The 22,787-nt window shown below is 42.0% G+C and overlaps 1 protein-coding gene and 1 long non-coding RNA gene across 3 annotated transcripts in view; both read right to left on the reverse strand.

Annotated features, from left to right (window-relative positions):
* Positions 1-746: 746 nt before the first annotated feature.
* Positions 747-4,686, reverse strand: rbm8a (RNA binding motif protein 8A). 2 transcript variants are annotated; one of them, XM_061777538.1, is made up of 6 exons: positions 4,540-4,686; positions 4,153-4,212; positions 4,003-4,080; positions 2,518-2,654; positions 1,176-1,312; positions 747-1,093 (listed from the first exon to the last, which is right to left on the reverse strand). In XM_061777538.1, the coding sequence occupies exons 1-6, from the start codon at positions 4,631-4,633 to the stop codon at positions 1,045-1,047; spliced, it is 555 nt and encodes a 184-aa protein (XP_061633522.1). In that variant the 5' UTR covers positions 4,634-4,686; the 3' UTR covers positions 747-1,044. The 2 variants fall into 2 exon arrangements, with proteins under 2 accessions (XP_061633522.1, XP_061633521.1); XM_061777537.1 differs by having other exon boundaries at positions 4,534-4,630.
* A 7,080-nt stretch (positions 4,687-11,766) lies between these two features.
* LOC133480045 (uncharacterized) overlaps positions 11,767-22,787 on the reverse strand; it is a 28,330-nt gene continuing 17,309 nt past the window's right edge. Inside the window, exon 3 of the long non-coding RNA XR_009789160.1 lies at positions 11,767-11,850. This is a non-coding gene — a long non-coding RNA (uncharacterized LOC133480045). The remainder of the gene's footprint in view (positions 11,851-22,787) is intronic.

The raw sequence follows: 22,787 nt of genomic DNA on the forward strand, positions 1-22,787 counted from the left end.
TCTGCTGATTGGCTCGGAGCAAAAACAAAAACAAAAAAAAAAGGGCCTGTGGGTGTTTTTCCGTGACCAGCCTATGAGCGCGTTGCTGCGGGGAGAATGACAGGCAGGTGTTTCGGGACCGGGCGGTGAGGTCATCCTGGATGATGCAAATGCTACGTCGCCAGTTGAAAAATGAAATCCCATTTATTTTAAATAACAGAAAGAAAATAAAATTGATCAGACAACATTTTAAAAAATGCAGTACATGTATTTTGTTTTTTCTTCAACTACTACTTCATTAAAATATGGATTCAAAATAATTATATAAAATGAAAATTCTATAAAAAATAATTTATATATATATATAAATAAATTTTCTTTAGCACTTGTCCTCATAAGGGTCACAAGTGTGCTGGAGCCTATCCCAGGTACAGCCTGGACTGGACGCAAAAAATGCACGTTAAAAATAAAAAAATAGAAATCCTAACCCCCCCAAAAAGTAAGAATTTTATAAAGAAAAATAAGCCGTTAATCTTTATAAGATATGAATAAATAAAATTGTATACAAAATAAATATTCTATAAAAACAATAGTCTATGTACTATCCTAAATATTCTAGGAAAAACTAAATAAATTCTATAAAAAACTTCACCCCCAAAAAATCATTCACAGAAAATAAATAGTATCTTACATAATGCTATGTTGTAATCTTTATGCATATTCATAGTTTGCTTTAAATTTATTCAAAATAAAACATTTGGCAACACTTTTTTTCCTTTTGAAAACTTTTAATACACCTCATAAGTCATATAAAACAAAAACACTGCCTTAAAACACAATGCAATCCAAAAAATGGGAATCAACATGACAATGGAGCCTTTTGAAGCCCATGGATCAAGTTACAAAAATTGCTCAAGTGGATTATATCTCAGTGTTTGAGATTGCCAATCGAGATACTTAACTGTTGACGAGAGTTGTGTACAAACAGAAAGGAAAAGAAAACAGAAACGGAGAAATTGGCGTGAAGATGCCAGAGCCCTTCCGGTACCGCGCTAATTTCCTTGTTCAACGCCGCCGCCTGTCGGGACTCCTGCTGCGTCGCCGTCCGCCGGTCCTAAAAATAAGCACACAAGCACAAACGTGGATTAACAAACTCCCCCAGAGCCTCGTGCAAGCATCCACCAGCCGGGACTCACCTGCGTCTGTTTTTGGGAGGTCCGCGAACAAAGCCCCAGTCCACGCTGATGGGCTGGCCCATCAGGTCCTGGCCGTTGAGGCCCTCCATGGCGGCCTGGGCCTCTTTGTAGGTCTCGTACTCCACCAGAGCGTAACCCTGGGGGGAGGGAGGCGAAGGAAGAAAACAAAATGGATACAATTTTTCACCATGACACCACATGTACTTCCGGGTGGAAAAAATGAAGATCGCGCCACCAGGAAACAAAACTTTTAAAGTCATTTGACCAAAGCAGAGCCATTAAGAAAACAGGTGAAATGGCTTGAATGATGATTTTAGCCCTTTTCTCTACTTTGGACATTTGAATGTGTGAAGTATCAGTCGTAAAGAAGACGTTGCTCAAGCAGGCTGTAATTTACATTTCATCAGATAAATTGATTGGAAAATAGTCATGACTTTGTCATGTTTCAGCTCAAGTCAGCAGTAGTCACTCACTTTCTGTCACCAGTTTGTAGCCACCCCCTCTATTGCTTGCAAACATTACAAAATAATCTACATCTTGGAACAAGAGTGGAAAATAGAGTGGTTAGAGCGTCAGCCTCACAGTTCTGAGGACCGGGGTTCAATCCCCGGCCCCGCCTGTGTGGAGTTTGCATGTTCTCCCCGTGCCTGCATGGGTTTTCTCCGGGCACTCCGGTTTCCTCCCACATCCCAAAAAACGTGTGGTAGGTTGATTGAAGACTCTGAATTGCCCGTAGGTGTGAATTTAAGTGCGACTGGCTGGCAACCAGTTGGGGGTGTAGCCCGCCTTCTGCCCGAAGATAGCTGGGATAGGCTCCAGCAATCCTGCGACCCTAGTGAGGATAAGCGGCTCAGAAAATGGATGGATGATGTTCCATAATGGTCAATAGAATCAAATATAGTGAGTGGTCAGGCCACGTTGACATGACTGGATATCCCCACCACCCGAGAAGCCCCATGTTACGTCTTCTTTAAAGGCAATGCCGCCCTCTTGTGCTCCAAAGTGGAAGCGCTGAAGTAGAAGACTGGTCCATAACTGTTTTCAACTCGAGCCCACGCAAAAAAAATAAAATAAATCCCCATCTAGTGATTTTGGGAGTAGGGAATGAGCAAATGATTCCGAATGTGATTCACTCATTCCCTACTCCTGAATCACTACAAGGGGATTGTCAGTGGACATTTTTGGAACTAGCTAGATCTGCTATATATAAAAAAAATCTTTGGAGTGTTTCTGGAGTAGAGAATGAAAGATTCCGAACGAAGCGAAGAATCATTCCCTCCAAAGGTATTTTGAGTGAACTAAAAGGGTGATGGAAATGAGCTGTATATCCGTGCGGTCTCACCTTGAGGTATCCCGTCCTGCGATCCAGGTTGAGGTTCAGGTTCTTGATCTTGCCGAACTCAGAGAACTTTTCGTTGATGTCCTCCTCCGTGGCCTCCTCGTGCACACCCGTCACAAAAAGGATCCAACCCTCCACGGCTGACACACAAAACAAGTCGTATGCGTGGGCTAAGGTATATAATTAGGCATTTATTTCACAATTTCAAACCGTTTTGGAGGTCAAAATGATCAACAACTACAGACTAACGTATATTTCATCGAACCACGTAACTTGGATTTACGAACGCCTGCTAGCTTAATGCTAAAACACAACGCAAAAAAAACAACAGACGGGCTAACGAAACTAGCATCGATGTTACGGTAGTTCGAATCCTGTAAGCAGGGGATATGTGAACAAAAATGTTGCTGCAACACACGTAGATGGACAGTAACAATACTCTCATGCAAAGCATGACCAATATTACTGCAGCTTACTGAGTCACATCTTTGGGACAGTCATATTTATTATACCTGTATTATACTGCTCAGGGTGGCCAAGGCACACACACCACAAGGACCCGCAAAATGTCCTTTGAATTATTAAAGCATGACATGATGATGCACAAACTGTTTAAATATTTTACATTCTATTTAATTAGGTTAGTACGCTACGCGTATACTTTGTACAATACTGTAGGTGCTATTTTCTTATTTAAAAAAAAAAAAAAAAAATCTGTTTTTGGCACTGAACGGATCAATGGCTTTTCTAACCATTTCAATGGGGACAGATAATTTAAGACGCACATGATTGTTTGGAGTTACGAGCGTGGTCACAAAATAAATTTAACCCATAATCGAAGCACTGTACCTAATTAGATTTTAATTTATTACTCTAATTATAATCCCTCAAGAGATGTCCAAGTCAAATTCTGCTGTATAGTTCTAGTCCGCACCACACAGAGAACCAGATCAGAGCGCAAAAAAAGTGGTGCCTCTTGCTCAAGGACACCTTGACAGTAGTCAGGAGGCAGACTAGCATATTTCCCACAACGGGTTGCCATTTTCAACAAGTTGGTTTACAATTGAGCTAGTCGCCCGATGTGGCGCTCAAAACTACGACGCTTAGATCAGGAGCCGTGCCGAGTCTCCACACCGGTCTATGCATCCAACAGCAGTGAAGCTCATCTTAGCGTTTAGTTTCCACATCCTAGTGCTTGAAAATGGTGAAGCATCACCCAGGCGAGCTTCCAAATCATAGATGCACAGACAGCGTGGGGACGTGAATATGCAAATGATCCATACGATGGCGTATGACCGTAATCCATATTGCAGAAGTGCTCGCTTTCAAGCAGCTGGCAAACTATTGACTTGTTTTTTTTGGGGGGTAATTTCGTACTAAATGAGTGGGCAGGCACTCCAGAAAGCCAGCTACTAGTCTCCAAGCAGTAAGAAAGCAACTTTCCCCCTTGGAGCCATGTCATTGTTGCAGTCACCCTGCAGCACTCACATCTCTGAGGACCTGGCTCGTCTCCATCCTGCTCCACGGTGTCGTAGTCTTCTTTCATGCGGGACCTGGCGCCTTCATCTCCACACACAAGCACACAGTGGGCACTCAGTTCGCACGGCTTGATCTCAACGTTTAGCAGTCATTGCTCACCAGAGACGAAACCTCGTCCTTTCCTCTTCTTGGCTTTCTCCTTCAGCTTGTGGATGCTTTCTGGGAGAGCAAAGGTTTACGTGTTACTCCACAAGGTTTAACTGCAACACTATTTAGCCTACGTAAGCGCGCTATTAGCAGTAGATTCAAATTTGTCGGCTTTTTAACGCGCTCACGAAGTAAAACGTGTACTAGCAAAGCCAACACGGTTTGAACGAATAGCCGGCAGCGCCTTGTTAGCTTTAGCTTGTTAGCTCGGGCCTTCTTCCGCGCACGCGTTGCGTTTTCGTCTTATTTCGCGACACAACTCCTCCGTATTTACACACCGCTGGTAAACTAAACTATTCTCCGCTCGACAGCGAGCGCAAATATGAAGGCTACCATCACCATCCTCATCCATAGGAAAGTCTTCGCATCCCGCTTCGTGAAGTTCCAGAACGTCCGCCATGTTGTCTGCGAGTGAGGGAGAGTTAGTGCGCATGCGCGGCGTGAAAATGTGACGTTCTCACGCACAGCCAGGAAGCGAAGGAACGAAAATCGCAGGTTTCGGTTTAGAAATAATAATATTCTCCAGGAGAGGTCCCTATAGCACCACTTCCGGTCCTGCATCAGGCTCCAGGCCCGCCGGTTGCGGTCTGGCGCAACTGGCTGACCTGACTGGTTTTTATGAATGCTCGCATTACTTCTACTGCATCAAAAAAAAAAAAAAAAAAGTCTCATTTTTGTGATATTTAGGGAATTGCATTTGTATTCTTATTAGTGGAAAACGAGGTCATTTTTTCATTTTCTATTATTTTTATGTCCTTTTTTTGTTTCATTTTTATTTTTTATACTCGATATATATCTAATTTTTTTAAACTCACAAAAAAGTGTTTGGATTATTCTTAAATAAGATTTCTTTGTTTAAACTCATTTCCCTTAATTGTTTCTTGTTTTTGATTGTATCATCCTTTTTAAGGACGATGACCCGGTGAGTTAACATCCCTCCCACCCTCCCTCGGGAAACAATGTAGGATTATAAAACAATCCCTGTATACTGTAGCAATTAAGCACTTGGGAATAAGACAAGATTGCCAACACAGCCAGATATTTAGACTCCATTGACAATATTAGTGGTTATTTGATTCATTGTTTCAGGCCAAGAGTCAAAACTATATAGACTGGTATATGAAAATCCCTGTCTATTTATTCAGGTGTCTGGAATGAGTCAATGATTCCCAAAAGAGACAGTTATTTAGACTCTGTTGGCTATATTAGCCGTTATTCGATGAATCGTTTCAGCCTTAGCGTCAACTATATAAAACTCCCTAACCCTATCTAGTTATTTCCTAGATGGTCCACGATATACAAACCCCATGATCGTAATTGCGGAGTAATGATGATATCAGTCGCTGTGTTCGCAATCATTCACTAATTTCCGAGTCCCTTTCGCTAAAAACGGACTTCTCGTGCAGTCGACTTTTTCGACGACGATTCACACGACACGAAACAGCAAATACAAACAGCCTCCGTGCGACAAACACCATATAGCGGGGTCTTTGCCGTCTGCCATTTTCTCGTGAGTGCAACACCATACGTGGAGTCCCGACAGACTGGAGTCGTGGACTGTCAGCGAGCACGCATCAAGGGTCACGCGACAGGATGGTGGCACTCAGGCCTCCCCCGGGCTAATCCCATCACGTCTTTAGCGCTGATGGTTCGCCGATTAGCCGAGATTCACTCATCCTCGGAGGGCCATAAAATGCCCCGGACACTGCTAAGTCCAGGTCCAGGAAGAACACCGACTCCCACCACAGCAGTCATGAACTTCTCCATGTTTACCGCTCTCGCCGTTTTCCTGGCTCTGGCCCACGGTAAGACATAATAGAGTAAGAGGATTTGTAGGATACGTTCCATGAAATACTTATTGCGAAGTTCGTGGTTTTGTTGAATAACAGAATACCGTATATGCCTGAGTATCGAACAATCCATCTGTATGCGTTGCTGCTCCATGTGGGTTCAAGCTCGCGGACTTTAAGACATATCAGGACTGTAATTATATAGTTTGGATGAACATTTAAGTGGCAAAATAATCAACGTTTAAGTCTTGTTTTATCTGTCAGCTTCCCAGTAAACCTCCACTGGGAGTGACAAACAACTTAAAGCAAGCACGCTTTGCCTCTTACTTGGTCAACCGTGAGCTTGGCTTTTCGTTTGATCAAAGCGATGTTATATGATTGTCTGTGATTAGTTTACATTTGTTATAAATAAACGTAATTTGTTAGTTTTCCAAGCGGGGGGACTGATCGACAATGAACTATTTAATGTGGAGGGGGCACGATATTTTTCAGAGGCGCACACACAGGGGCACGTGGCGTCAAAAGTGACCCCCACTGACTCAGAATAATTCTTTGAAAAAACTAACAAAATGAAGATAATGCTTCATGTTTTGATCATATGGGTATAAGCAAAATGATGCATTGTAAAAATGCATTATACATAGGTAGAGGGGTTTTCCAGAATTTTGAGGTCAACTTTGGGGGTGGGTATTATACACAGGTGCGCATTATACACGAGAAAGTATGTTAATTTTGAGGCGTAAAAAGTTTGAGAAGCACCGAGCGAGCCAGTGGAATCAGAAATGCATTGCTTAACCTTTGGGTCACTCGCCATCAGTCACGCGTCAATATTGTGACGGAAGGTTCGTCTCGTTTGAGATTAGCCCCGTTAATTAACGGAATTAAAGCCGATAATTCTTCAAGCACAAAAACGCAGCTCAACGGGACACTTCATTAGGTACACCTGCACCAACGAATACATTCCAAGCAGATTTGGTTAAACACGTTTGCGATAAAAAGCCTTTAAAATAAATAAATTATAAAAATAAACACATACATCCTGTATAATAATACAAAATACTAAAAAGAGCAACTAAAATTTATTAAAAGGAATTACAAATGTGGCATTATTCTCAATGACAACGCTGTGTACCTGCACTCAAAAAATATAAATGACACATTTGAAAATTATAACAAAAAAACAAAAAAAATCACAAAAAATATAATGTAATTTTAGTGATCTTACCACCATTTTCTACACAATGCAATCAACTTATTGGGACAGAAATATAAATTTAACAAGAAAGTATACATAAAAACAAAATATATAACAAATTGAACAATTTGAGGGATTTTTCTACAACCCCAATTCCAATGAATTTGGGACGTTGTAATAAACATACATAGAAACAGAATACAATGATTTGCAAATCATGTTTGACCTATATTTAATTGAATACACAACAAAGACAAGATATTTTATGTTCAAACTGATCAACTTGATTGTTTTTTGCAAATAATCATTAACTTAGAATTCTATGGCTGCAACAGGTTCCAAAAAAGCTGCGACAGGGTCATGTTTAGCACTGTGTTACATCACCTTTTCTTTGAACAACATTCAGTAAACGTTTGGGAACTGAGGACACTAATTGTTGAAGCTTTGTAGGTGGAATTCTTTCCCATTTTTGCTCGATGTACAGCTTCAGCTGTTCAACCGTCCGGGGTCTCCGTTGACATAAATTTTACGCTTCATAATGCGCCACACATTTTCAATGGGAGACAGGTCTGCACTGCAGGCAGGCCAGTCTAGTACCCACACTCTTTTACTACGAAGCCACGCTGTTGTAACACGTGCAGAATGTGGTTTGGCATTGTCTTGCTGAAATAAGCAGGGGCGTCCATGAAAAAGACGTCGCTTGGATGGCAGCATGTTTCTCCAAAACCTGTATGTACCTTTCAGCATGAATGGTGCCTTCACAGATGTGTAAGTTACCCATGCCATTGGCACTAACAGCCCCATACCATCACAGATGCTGGCTTTTGAACTTTGCGTCCATAACAGTCCGGATGGTTCTTTTCCTCTTTGGCCCGGAGGACACGACGTCCACAATTTCCAAAAACTATTTGAAATGTGGACTCGTCGGACCACAGAACACTTTTCCACTTTGCGTCGGTCCATCTTAGATGAGCTCAGGCCCAGAGAAGCCGGCGGCGTTTCTGGGTGTTGTTGATAAATGGCTTTTGCTTTGCACAGTAGAGTTTCAATTTGCACTTACGGATGTAGCGCCGAACTGTATTTACTGACATTGGTTTTCTGAAGTGTTCCTGAGCCCATGCGGTGATATCCTTTACACACTGATGTCGGTGTTTGATGCAGTGCCGCCTGAGGGATCGAAGGTCACGGGCATTCGATGTCGGTTTTCGGCCTTGCCCCTTCCATGCAGTGATTTCTCCAGATTCTCTGAACCTTTTGATGATATTATGGACCGTAGATGATGAAATCCCTCAATTCCTTGCAACTGTACGTTGAGGAACATTGTCCTTAAACTGTTGGAGTATTTTCTCACGCACTTGTTCACAAAGAGGTGAACCTCACCCCATCTTTGCTTTGATTTGCAAATCATTGCATTCTGTTTTTATTTATGTACACCCCAACTTCATTGGAATTGGGGTTGTACCTTTTTACCAGCACCTGACCTCAAAATACATTAACTAAAAACTAACAATAAATAAATGAACACACCAAAATGGTAGGGTTTTTCCGACCTACATGTCGTCATTCTACTCGGACAGTTATAAAACAATCAAACAAAAACTATATAGTTACTAACAATAATGTTTTTTTAACAAAACCAATTAATTTTAGAATTTTATTTTTTACCTTTCTCCACAGCACCAGACCTGGACCGTATTATAAATAGAAAATATATAAATGTAAATAAATATCAATTAATAAATAAAACAATACATTACTCTAACCTTGACAATAATAAATCAATAAAAATACAAGTAATAAAATGCAATCTAGAAATAAAAGCAATTAATTTTCTAGAAATTTTTTGACTTCTCCCCGCAATCTTACCGTGACAGTAATAAATCAATAAAAAGTTTAAAATAAAAAATACTTAAAATAAATACAAATCATTAAATTTAAATTCCCTTTTTATCCTACAGTGCCGTCTTCTTACCTTGTCAGTAATAAAACAATCAAAACTATAAATATACAATATTTTAAAATTGGTAAAAATTAAGTGAAAAAAATACATCAAAATAACATTAATTTTTCAATCTCTCCACAATTGCATCACCTTATCTTGACAGTAACAAAACAATAAAAAATATACATTATTTAAAAAAAATTAATACAATCACTTTGAATTGTTCTGATTTTCCCCACATTCTTGTTACCTTACCTTGACAGAAATAAAACAACAATCAAAACATGGCGTCACTTTGAATGACAATAAAGGAGCTCGAGAGAAAAAAAAAAAAAATCACTTAAAGTCTGCAGAGTGTGTGCACAGATACCAACAAACAAAAAACAAAACAAAGAAAAAAAGACAATTAGCAGAAAAATAGCGTGTTGGTGCCGGATCGATGGGCAGGCTCCACTTTGTATTGATTCGAGAGGAAAAAGTGGAGCAAACTGACGATCGTTTCATGGCGGGCGGGCGAGCGAGTGAGCGGGCGCTGTTGTCTCCACAGCGGTGCGGGAGACAATGACTTGCTGTCCTTTCCCAGACAAAACAACAAAATCACTAGTCTTCCACGCCGCCATTGGACCGTCTCCCTCGCCGTCGCGGCCGTGTCGCTACGCGAGGCCGCCGCACTCGTGTCGGTCGACAGTTCGGCGGGCGAGGATTACGCGGGCCGGGTCGGTCTCGCTCGAAGGCGTGGCCCGGCCTTCTCCTCGTGCCGCCGAGATGAATATGCCACTTTTAATTGCTTCCACATCGCCTTTTAAATGTACAGTGGACCCAAATATCGGAATCGGGCTCAAAAAAATCCACATCGGTCGGGACTACCCCCTTACATCGTGTGGGATACGTTCCACACACATAGGAGAAAATACACAAAACAGAGACTATCGGAAAAAATATATTATACAGTAGTGCCTTGAGATACGAGTTCCACTCATTCTGTGACCATGCTCGTAACTCAAGACACTTATCTGAAAACATCTTTCCCCTTTGAAACCAATGGAAAGACCATCAATCTGTCCCAGCCAACAGTAATTTTTTTTTTTTTTAAATGAAAAAAAAAATCTCCTCACATATATTTTTTAAAAACATAAAATAATGACATCATTAAATAGAGTTAAAAAGAATGAAACTCTTTTGTCACACTTTCTGGTTCAATTGAATGGACATCGCACTGCTCCTTCGGCTGCTTGGCCATCAGGGGGCGGTATAATACAGATATGCTGTACAATAAAACTAGCGGCTCTTCGCAGAGGATAAAGAATATATGACTGTGAGTATTAAGACATTGTCTGTCTTACGTGTTGCTCCACTGTTTGTCTTCAAATATCCATTGCGTAGCATGTAAATGGAATTTTCCATTACATGTTAGCATTAAGCTATCTATTGGCAATGTAAGTCATAATTGTTTTCATTTCAGGAGCGTGTTGTCTGTTACACATATTCAAGATCATACATATTGCATATTTATTTCAAATAGCCGCTAAATAGCAACAAGATGACTTGAGACTTACTTCCCCCAAGATCTGCCACCTGTTGCATTCCGTGACAATTCCACTCCACAGGTACACAAAAGCGGTCAATAATGATCAATCATTTAATAATGAGGATGATGATGATGATGATGATGATGATGATGATAGGGCTGAAGGCAAAGAGCCAGCCGACCGCTCTTCTCTGGCTGGCTTTTTGCCATTCTTGTTAATACGCGGACACATTAAAGTGATGGATATTTATACAGCACATTAGCTGTTTCAGATATTTTGGCTGTATATTGTTCAATAAAGAGTCTCAAATTAGCGCATCGTCATACCAGCAGCTTATTCGAAGATTTTGGTTTCACATTTTTCAACCAAATGCCCCCATTTTCACTTTTGTAAAGGCAGATTTCTTTGTATCGGAGCGCTTCAGGTACAGCAGGTGTACCTAATGAAATGGCCCAGTGAGTGCATCTCATCATAAGGAAAGACTTCCTACAAACAGACAAAATGACGCATTCCTACTGGGCCTTGAATGCAGCGCGAGTCATTTTTATACAAATATTATAAATATTTTGCCTTTATAGAGGACGCAATAATTTGCCATTTCATGTGGAAAAGCCAAAATGTCATAAACTCGTTGTTTATGACATTTTGGCTTTGGTTGGACACCACTTGCAATCGCAAACATTGAAAAAGTGGCGATCAAAAATATTGAAATGAGACGAGCAGGGGTACCTAATGAAGTGTCCTGGTGACTCGCGCTGCATTCAAGGTCAGTAGGAATCCGTTTTTTGTCATTTTGTCAAGTGTAATATGAGCGGTCCTGTCATAACCCGAGAAAGGACGTCATCAGGGAGCACCTTTACAATGACAAATTCCTACTGGCCTTGAACGCAATGCGCGCCACTTCATTAGGTACCCGTGGTAGCCCATTTGAATCATTTTGCATTTTGTGCTATTACCTCTGTCTGGGCAGAATTTCCATATGCCAGTAAAATCTGAGGAGGTGTACCGAATGTTTTGACCACAATGCAGAATAGCCTTCGAAATCAAACTGTTGCAAGAGACAAAATGGGGAGAAAAAAAAATGCTGGACAGAAAATGATTGACACTTACCCCGGGTGAACGGGCGCCCGGCGGCGGGGGGGGTCGGCCTCGTCAAAGGAGCAATTTTTCCCCGCAGCAAAGACGACACGCCGCCTGTTAAAATCAACACAAGAAAATGTTGGGAGGACGTACAGTGAAAGGGAGGCCAATTTGAGAGGAAGAGGAGGAGGAGGAGAAAGAAGAGGAAGACCAAGAGCGGGCCGGGCGAGCCGGGGCGTTTGTGTCCACCCGGTTTCCGTTTTTCTGGCGACTGACTGACACGCGGACTCGCAGGTGCTGCTCAAGGAGAAAAAGAAGTGTGCGAATGTGACGTCACCACGAACGAAAGGAAACACGGAGCCCTTGTGGGCATTTGCGTGCTCCGCCCACCACATGTTGCTCAATTCTGATTTTTCAATTTTCTCCCTTTTTCTTTTTCTGCTCGCCCTCGTCTCGTCTTTGTGTGCGCGTGAGCCAGATGTGATCCTGTCCACGTCCTCGGGTACATTTGAACAGAGGACACTCACCAAACTCACACGCACGCACACAAAGCCAGGCCCGCAATATTAATAATAATGCTTTTTATTTCAAGCACCTTTCAGAGATGCCAAGGACACTGAACAATAAAATAGTGGTTAAAAGAGAGAAAAGGAATACAATCATGGAAATATGCATGAACATACATACATTCAGATGATAAATAACTATACAGAATTACACAGCAGTAGAATTGCAGCTTGAGGAAAAGGAATAAGCAGTCTTGAACAGGTGAATTTTGAAAAGAAGACAAGAGCGGATGTTCCAGAGCTGGGGAGCAGAGCGGCTCAACGTTTTGCTTCCCGCGATGCCGAGGGGGGGTGAACAGAAAGGTGAAGAGATCAGAAATGACGATATGGCGAAGGTCGGAGAAGATAAGGAGAACGGAGATCGCCACAAATGTGTGCACAAGAATTTTGAATTGAATTCTGTCCGTAAGCGGAAGCCAATGAAGTTGCTGTGCGGTGGGGGCAACATGGTGGTGCTGGGGTGTTTGGCTAATCAGACGGGCTGCAGAGTTTTAAAGCGGAGGGATTTTTGAGGAAGACCGAAAAGAAGAGAATTACAATAGTCCATGCGGTGAGCGATGAGGACGAGAACTGCGGCAGTGTGGGGGGTCAGGGAGGCGCTTGATGTTGCGGAAGTGACAGTATGATGACCAGGTAATGTTAGCGAGCTGCCGAGGAATTGGCAATTGTGAGGGGGAACTGTCAACTTTGGACAGGGAGGTTTTGGTTCCGATGAGGAGAAATTCACTTTTATCGCTATTGAGTTTCAAGAAATAGGAAGTGAACCAGGATTAGATTTCTAAAAGACATGAGGTAAGGGAAGGAGGAGGAAGTGTTGAACTTGGCTGAACAGAAATGGAGAGCTGGGTCTCATCCACAAAGCAGGGGGAAAAAATACGACATTTGCAGAAAATACTGCCGAAGAGCAGGAGGTAAATGATGAATAAAAGAGGCTCAAGGAAAGAGCCCTGGGGAACGCCAGAGGCAATGGGACGGGATCGGATTGAAAGATTTGAGCTGAATAAACTAGGTGCACCTGCACATTCATATGCTCTATAACAGTCCCAATGCTCACTTTTGATTGACAGCCAGAGAGGTAGTCGTTTGATTATTTTTGTGAAATGGATTATATTGCAAATATAACAATTTAAAGGGTACATTTATGTAGCTATTTATTTTTTGTCAATAGTATTAATTTTAAATTAATAATTTTGTCAATTTAATGCATAGGTTTTACAAATGATATTGATTTAAAATTAATATATCAATGTATTTTTGCAAATGTACTATTTAAAAAAATATTTTGATTAAGGATAAAATACTGTTGACATTTCTTTTGCATGGTATTAATTTAAAATTGATGTTTCATTTATTTATTGTAAACATAATGTATTTTAATTCTGTTTAAATTCATTTGGGTAAATTGTACTACTTTAAAATTGTTAATTTATTATTTGTAAAATGCATGCATGCAGTACTTTAATATATGAATACATTTACTGTAAATTAATTCATTTGAAATCATTGTAATCATTTATTCATTTAAAACTGAATGTAATATTTATTTCAATAAATGTAAAAACTAATTTCAAATTGATGTTGAATCAATGCATTAGTTTTGTAAAATCTATTAATTCAAAATGACTTAATTGCAATATATAAATCTCGATATTGTAAATGTATTAATTTAGAATGAATGATCAATTAATGTTCTAAAATATATTCATTTCAAAATATTACATTATTGCATTGATAAAAAGGTTCTATGTAACTTTAAGCAATAATAATACATTTTAAAATGAGTTATTTTAATATATGAATCTACAGATGTAAATGTATTATCTTCAAATCAATTATCTCTGTACTTTGTGACGTGTTTTCATTTCAAAATAATATTTCATCCATCCAGCCGGCGTGGGCGAGAGGCGGGGCACACCCTGAACCCATCGTGCCGCCATAATATTTCATGAATGTATTCATCGAAAAAGTCACATCAATATAATATTAAGTTACAATAACAATACAAAATATTATAAAGCATGAAGCATAAGGATGAATAATGAACCCACAAAACCTCACCGAGAGATGTTTGCACATTTTTTTGTCGTCTTTTTCCAAACATTTGCAGAGGCGCCAATATATTAGGAGCACCTCATTTTTGTTTACATTTCGTCATCAGCACTCGAGCGCCTCCTTCCCGTTTGTCTCATCTCCCTCTATATCTCTCTCTCCATCTCTCTCTCTCTCTCTCTCTCCATTTCTCTTTCTGTCTCTCTCTAATGGCCAAACGCCGCTTTGTGAAATTACAGCACAATTTGGAAAAGTAGAAACAGGCAGCGAGCAATTCAGGTCTCAACAATGGAGTGCTGGCCTTGGTGACGGTTGCTAGGCGACCGGGAAACACAATGGCCTCCTCGGAAACCAAAGGCCTCTAAGTGGACTGACACACACACAGACACGCACACACACACAGCGGTGAAATAGTCGCGGTGCTTTTTGGCGGCCTGCAGGCGAGCGAAGACGGGCTTGAACGCGTTTGCCTTCTGGTGAACACACGCCGTAGCGGACATGCTCCGCGCAAACGGAGGTGACACCGTGGCTCCCCGCGGTTTTTCGAAGCCGCCCTGCTGTGAGACTCCCACAACAAGGCGCTTCGGACCCTCAAGTGATTAGCAGGTCCCCTCGAAATCTTGGTTTACAGTCATCAAAAATGTCCTTTCTGCGTTTGAACTCACAACAGGCCAAAAGGGACCGATCGACAGCAACAAACTATTTGCTTAATTTCCACTTTAGTCCGACACACGGCGTTCTAGTTCCCTTTTCGTGTGCCTAATTTCCTTCTTTTTGCCACAGTTAGTATTATTTTCTTTCTTTAGTTAGAGCGCTTTGTGTGTTTCCCTCTAGATCCCTTGTAGATGTCATTAAATATGCATTCTTTGCTTTTGTGACATGTCAAACTATAAAACAAGAACAATGAGACTGAGAGAGAGAGGGCTTGTGAAGGCAAAAAAAGATCATTTATGTACAAATATACAACTAAGAAAGGCACCATGAGTGATGAACGTACTGTAGTACAAGGCAAGTGCACACATAGACCCCAAGTAGTGCTCAAGCACCTGCGCTTTTGCCCTGGATGAAAAAAGTGCCCTTTTTGCTGCAGCCCTTCCCCCCCGCCCCGCTTCATTCATATATTAGAAAAATTAAAAATGACCCTTTCTGTCATCAATTCCAATTGAAGTGTTTTGATATTTGAGGGTCATTTATTTGAGTCAATTGTCGATCCGCTCCCACCTTGATTTATTTGAGTCCTTTCAATAATGTGTGCTGAGCCCCATTTAACAGGAGTTTGAATGTGATTGCTTAATAGTGAACACAGGCAGATTCTCATTTACAAGAGTGCAACGTGATCTCAGTTGTTTCCTTTTACTTCTCCTCTCAATGTTTTTTTCCAGTTGAGTTGTACAGTTTGTAGGTTAAGTAAGTCATAGAGGAAAAAGCTGCAATGATTTAGATTGGTCTCATTTTTGAATACCACAAAAATCTGCCATTTGAACAGGGGTGTGTAGACTTTTTATACCTACGATAGCTTCCCTTCACCTCCTTTGTTCAGAGTTGTTTCATTGACTGCGTTGATTGCGTTGACAGAAACGAATAAGTATCAACGACTGTTTGTTTTGTCTCAACTGTATGAACAATTTTGGTGATGGGTTCCCTTTGTTGGGCTTGAGCACCTGCCCCCAAAAATGTGTGCGCACGTGCCAGTGCAGTCAAGATGACAATTACGACTTCAATGCTTTGAGAGCCCAAAATGTTGTTCATAATATAATAATAATAATATTGTCCTACTGCCAGTAAATTCCACTCCTCCCCGTGTGGGTGCGTGCGTTGTTTTTGCCAACCTGATCTGGGCGGATTGTGTTGCAAAACGAAGTGACGTATTGAGCCTGCTCACATCTGCCTCCAGGTTTAGCCTCGTACGGTACTGTACCATGCCGCACGTGCTCATTGCACTCCAATGAAAAGAAGCTGATAGAATTGCTGACAAACGGTGCGTTCAACGGCCCAAGGACATTTTGGATTTGGGCCGCAATGGATGCAGTACGCGCACGGGATGTTTGTCTCCTTTTTGGCCTCCAGGTTGTACAATAAAAGGTGTACACTAGTAGCTCACGAGCAGCCACTTGAGTAGCGCAGCAAGCGGGCGCTCTTGCGTTATTAGCAGGACGCACGGCGGTGCGTTCGGGGAGCGGGCGCTGGAGTGGTGCACTCGGCCGTAATGCGGATTCCATTTCAGACGCTATTAGGCCGCGCGCGCGCCACGCGGCTCGTCCTCCCGCTCTGGACGATTCCCCCCCGCCGCCGCGCAATGCACTCATCCGCTCGTCTTCTTGGCCCATCTGTACACCCCCAACACACACACGCACACCCTTGCCCCCCCTCGTGCCCCCGGGGGGGGAACCCTGCAAACTGCTTACTCAACAGCCGGCCGCCGTGAAGATGTGTAATGACATTTTGGAAGGCAAAGAGGCCTGTGCGGTTTTTAAATTCATATTTAATGGCTGTCACGAGCCGAAGTGGCGGAAGGAGACAAGAGGTAAGACGGACGGACGGACAGACGGAGTGCTTGTGTGCACCACTTAAGACTCGCACACGGTGGTCCACATCATTCACTCATCCTCCTTTCCTACTACTACGTTCTGTCACTAATGTAATCAATTAAGAACTCATCGATCATCCAATTAATCAACAACTATTTTGATCATGGATTAATCATTCAAAGACCTTGTGTAACTTGTTGACCACATTTTCACAATCGCCCTCCATGAAAGCCGGCTGACTATCTTAGTGTGTGTGTGTGGTTTTTTTGGTTTTTTTTAAAAACACATTTAGACCTTTGCAAACATCCGCTTTTACTTTGGAAAAGAGTGAGCAACATTTCTGCACATTTTCTGATGGACGTCACAGACCAAACCAGAAACTGAATCTTCATTTATCTTCAACTTGAAATAATGTCCTGTCTTTGAACAAAGGATGGAAATTGTTTTTTAAATCCGATTCGTCAATTAAAAAACTAAATCAACAGACTCATCGCTTATTAAAATAATCGTTGGTTAATAAAAAAAAATAAATTGCGCGCTTTTGAATTGTGAGGTGATGGCGAGACGCGGTTGTGCGCTCAATCAGACGGCGTAATGCAATCACATCGGCCAAATAGCCATTGATTACACGCAGGAGGACGCGAACCTCGAAAGACGAAAGACGTCCGCTCGTTTTTACATTTGCCGCACCGCCGGGAGAACAACAGGCGAGGTGGCCGATGCGTGACGTGTAGAAATTATTATTATTTTTTTTTAAATGGGGTTTTTAAATTATACGGGCAAGTCCACATTTAGGTCGAGTGCAGTGTGCCACGTTGTGCCACAGCGTGCCGGGCAGCGCCGAGCTGGACTGGAAGAGATGCGGCGACGAAAAAGCACAGAAGGTGCCCAACGGCGTTCCAGTAATAGTTCTCGCGGAGTAAAGCAAAAAGCAAAGCAAATGTATTTACATAGCGCATTTCATCCACAAGGTAACTCAATGTGCTTTACATGATTAAAAGCATTTAAAAACAAAAGGGGGGGAAAAACAGCTTATAAACATTTAAAACAAAGCGAAAAAATAAATAAATAAAAGTACAATTAAAACCGCATGCAGTGCAAGAATTATCATTTAAAAGTGGAAATGCTCTAAAAAGCATGAGGAAAAAAGGAGAGTTTTTAACCTGGACTTCAAAACATTCCCACTTGGGGCTGACGTCACTTCCATTGGTGTGCAGCATAACAGCCACATGCTGCTTCACCGCGTTTGCTTTGGACTCTGTGCGACACTATTTGACCCGAGTCTGTCGATCTCAGAGCCCTACTGGGTTTATATTCTATTAGCATTTCTTTCATGTATTCAGGACCTAAACCATTTAGTGATTAATAGACCAGTAGCAGAACTTGAAAATCTATTCTACAGCCGACTGGAAGCCAGTGTAAAGACTTTAGAATTGGAGTAATATGCTCTGACCTCTTTGTTCTGGTCAGAACCCGAGCTGCAGTATTCTGAATGAGCTGCAGCTGTTTAATGTCCAGTCAGAAGACCATTACGATAGTCAAGTCTACTTGAGGTAAAAGCATGGGTGAGCTTCTCCTGGTCTGCTTGGCAAATGCAAGCCTTCACTCTGGATATGTTCTTCAGATGCTTGAAGGCAGTTTTACTAATTGATTTGATATGACTGTTGAAAGTCAGGTTGGAACACCATGGTTTCTGACTTGATCTATGGTTTTTAAAGAGAGTGACTCCAGGTATTTACGAACAGCAATCCTCTTTTCTTTATTGCCGAAAACAATTATCTCAGTTTGGTTGTGGTTTAATTGAATTTTTTTGGGGCTCATCCAGATATTTATCTGTTTCAGACAGTGACACAACACCTCTATTGAGCTGTAGTCATCTGGAGACACTGCTAGATATAACTGTGTGTCATCTGCATAGCGATGATAGAAGTTCTGAAGAATTTGACCCAAGGGTAGCATATACAGGCTGAACGGGAGGGGTCCGAGAACTGACCCTTGAGGGACCCCATAGGTCATTGCCATTCGATGAGATTGAACACTAGTTTCCAAGCTGTTCAACAGTATATTATGATCTACCGCATCAAAAGTCGCACTGAGGTCCAACAAGACCAGAATTGAAACCTTTCCCGAGACAGTGTTCAACCTTACATCTTTTTGCACTTTGATAAGAGCAGATTTTGTACTGTGAGTACGGAGTACGGAAACCTGATTGAAACTTGTCAAAAAGTCCATTTAAGTTCAAGAAGTTGCTTTGGCCCGTCTAATATAAAAGTACTGCTTTGGAGCCATCTGGGTGCCAGGGAAGCGCTATTAGGAAGCCCCGAAGCGATATAATTGGCTCGTGCATTGCGGGAATGGCAGCCTACGCAGATATAACGACATGAACATTCTAAATGCGTTTAACTTTTGTACAAAATCAAAACAATCGTGTTTGTAACGGCTAGGCTTAGGGTGGGTCGGGGTTAGTGGGAGTCACATACGTCTTTTCCCATCTGGAAGCAGTAGGGCGTGTCCTACCAGGACGCAACAGCCAATCATAGTGCAGTGGTGCGTGTCCTGCAGCCAATCATGTTGCAGCATGGCTGCAGCAGTGCGATTCCTAATAATGTGTCAAGGAACTGTGCTGAACAAAGGGGAGGAGCTTCATTTAGTCAGGCCATAGCCCTGTCTAATATAAAAGTAGTGTTCTGTTGCCATCTTGTGGCATCTATCAGTAATTATAAACCTTTTTGGGCAGGTGTCAATTACTCACACATTTTTCCTATTCACAGCAATTTAAAATTGAAAATTTAAATGTGCGGGAGGGGTAAAAGAGTAACAAAACAAAAAAAAACGGTCTCCACATCGCGGATTTGCAAATGTGTGTGGGACGGATCCCACGCGATACAGCGGTAGTCGACTGTGCTGTAAAATATTGATGATTTTCTTTGTTTTTCCTGCGGAGAGGCAAAATGTAGAGAAGAGTTGCGGCGGCACTTGGGTGAGCACTCCCGACAATCAAGAGGATTTTCACGCTGCCCTGGAGAACCCTTCCACGCGCCGCACGGCGACAAATCAGCAACTGCTCTCTCGCTGGCCTCCTTCCACCTCTTCCTCTTCTTCTCAAGACTTTCTTTCCTCTCTCCACTTTCTTTTTTTGCCTTTTTTTTCTCCCCTCCTTAATGGTGGCTCTTTTTGTACCCCTTCCTTCATACAGCAGCTGTCTGATTTAAAAACATAAATTACAAAAACTAAAAATAATTTAAAAAAAAACAAAACCACACCGCATGAAGGCTCAGTGTTCATAGTGGCCACATATCCAATTGCTCAACACTCGGGGGGGGGGTCAGTCGGTCTGGTCCAATCGGGTTTGAGATCGCATAGTGTGCGGCGGGTGTCGCAAGACCAGCCCAGTTCTGGGGGACACTAGGCCTGGTGGAGTCCTGGAATAATCTAGTGTCCCCCAGAACTAGACAGGTCTTGCCATACCAAAGCTATTATTAAAAAGAATAATAATAATAAAATATGTCATAATAAATGACCTATTACTAAATTGCCTCTTTTTAAAGGTAATAGATTACATTTTAAAATAAAATGATATAAATTCACCTTTTTTTCTCCAGGTCCTTATTTTGAGTCGGTAAAAAAAACAACACAATAGATAATGATGGATATGGACTGATATGAAATACTTCTATTGTGCTACATTTTTCAGCCATAACACCCAGACCGAGGCGCGAGCGCTTTCTTCAACGCTCTGTTTTGTCTCCCCCCCGCCCCCGACACAACTACGAGAATATCCAAGTTCACTGGTGGACTTGCAAAGACTTGAAAGGAGGTGATCCTTTGCAACGTCGCACCTCAGGCGCCAGGAGGAAGGCGGGCGAGGGTGTTGGAGGGCTTTTGAGCTACCCAAAGAGAACTTGAGAGAGGATTGGGTCATCAACAGGACCCGCGGTGCTCACTGCCTCACTTTCCTTTAAGACAAAAATCAATAAGTGGACAATATCCTGAATAGAATAAAAATATTTCTAAATAATAATCTACACGAGTCGGATAAAAAGTTATGATGAGTTAAGTCGTATGGCTCATCCCTGTTGTCTGACTTTGTGACGTATTTCTGTTCTGGGATGCGCCAGATCGCTACTCATATTAGCATCGTTTGCAAATGAGCCTAGCCTAGCCTAGCTTAGCTTTGAGTGCTTCTTTTGGGCACTGATGCCGTTTGGCTACGCGAGACGCTCGATTCGCCTGTTCCGTAGCGAAGACGGTGAGGACATTTTCTGATGCTGATGGCGCAGACGTGCCCGTTTGGATGGTGAAAGGGACAGCGCTGTAGCTAGGCTGGAACTCAGAGTCACTTATGTAAAAAAAAACTTTTATGGAAAAACAGTGTAACAAATGTTTGGTCTGTGTGCAGGGTTACGTTAAAAACTTGCAATCGTTGAACAATCTCTTTATTTGCTTAGATTAAAAACTACTAAGAGCTCATCTATTACTTTGCTTGTGTGCCGGATTACGTAAAAACGACAACCCCAATTCCAATGAAGTTGGGATATTCTGTTAAACATGAATAAAAACAGAATACAATGATTTGCAAATCATGTTCAACCTATATTTAAATTAATACACAACAAAGACAATATATTTAATGTTCACACTGATCAACTGGATAGCTTTTAGCAAATAATCATGAACTTAGAATTTTATGGCTGCAACACGTTCCAAAAAAGCTGCGACAGGTGACAAAAAAGACTGCGAAAGTTGAGGAATGCTCATCAAACACCTGTTTGGAACATCCCACAGGTGAACAGGTGGGTGCCGTGATTGGCTAGAAAAGGAGCTTCTCTGGATTGCTCAGTCATTCACAAGCAAAGATTGGGCAAGGTTCACCTCTTCGTGAACAAGTGCGTGAGAAAATAGTCCAACAGTTTAAGGACAATGTTCCTCAACGTACAATTGCAAGGAATTGAGGATTTCATCATTTACGCTCCATAATATCATCAAAAGGTTCAGAGAATCTGGAGAAATCGCTGCACGTAAGCGGCAAGGCCGAAAACCGACATTGAATGCCCGTGACCTCCGATCCCTCAGGCGGCACTGCGTCAAAAACCGACATCGATGTGTAAAGGATATCACCACATGGGCTCAGGAACACTTCAGAAAACCAATGTCAGTAAATCCAGTTCGGCGCTACATCCGTAAGTGCAACTTGAAACTCTACTGTGCAAAGCAAAAGCCATTTATCAACAACACCCAGAAATGCCACCGGCTTCTCTGGGCCCGAGCTCATCTAAGATGGACCGACGCAAAGTGGAAAAGTGTTCTGTGGTCCGACGAGTCCACATTTCAAATTGTTTTGGGAAATTGTGGACGTTGTGTCAAAGAGGGAAAGAACCATCCGGACTGTTATGGACGCAAAGTTCAAAAGCCAGCATCTGTGATGGTATGGGGCTGTGTTAGTGCCAATGGCATGGGTAACTTACAAATCTGTGAAGGCACCATTCATGCTGAACGGTACATACAGGTTTTGGAGAAACATACGCTGCCATCCAAGCAATGTTTTTCATGGACGCTCCTGCTTATTTCAGCAAGACAATGCCAAATCACATTCTGCACGGGTTACAACAGCGTGGCTTCGTAGTAAAAGAGTGCGGGTACTCGACTGGCCTGCCTGCAGTCCAGACCTGTCTCCTATTGAAAATGTGTGGCGCATTGTGAAGCGTAAACTACGACAACGGAGACCCCGGACCGTTGAACAGTTGAAGCTGTACATCGAGCAAGAATGGGAAAGAATTCCACCTACAAAGCTTCAACAATTAGTGTCCTTAGTTCCGAAATGTTTATTGAATGTTGTTCAAAGAAAAGGTGATGTAACACAGTGCTAAACATGACCCTGTCCCAGCTTTTTTGGAACCTGTTGCAGCCA

Source organism: Phyllopteryx taeniolatus, chromosome 6, assembly GCF_024500385.1.
Source record: "Phyllopteryx taeniolatus isolate TA_2022b chromosome 6, UOR_Ptae_1.2, whole genome shotgun sequence".
Lineage (NCBI taxonomy): Eukaryota > Metazoa > Chordata > Actinopteri > Syngnathiformes > Syngnathidae > Phyllopteryx > Phyllopteryx taeniolatus.

What these genes read in the sequence shown, in the direction of transcription:
- rbm8a (XM_061777538.1), bottom strand. Translation starts at nt 4,633, where the DNA reads ATGCGCACTAACTCTCCCTCACTCGCAGACAACATGGCGGACGTTCTG. An exon ending in CGAGCCAGGTCCTCAGAGAT is followed by an intron (nt 2,655 to 4,002) that starts GTGAGTGCTGCA and finishes TTTGTGTGTCAG; the next exon opens with CCGTGGAGGGTTGGATCCTT. An exon ending in GCAGGACGGGATACCTCAAG is followed by an intron (nt 1,313 to 2,517) that starts GTGAGACCGCAC and finishes CCCTCCCCCCAG; the next exon opens with GGTTACGCTCTGGTGGAGTA.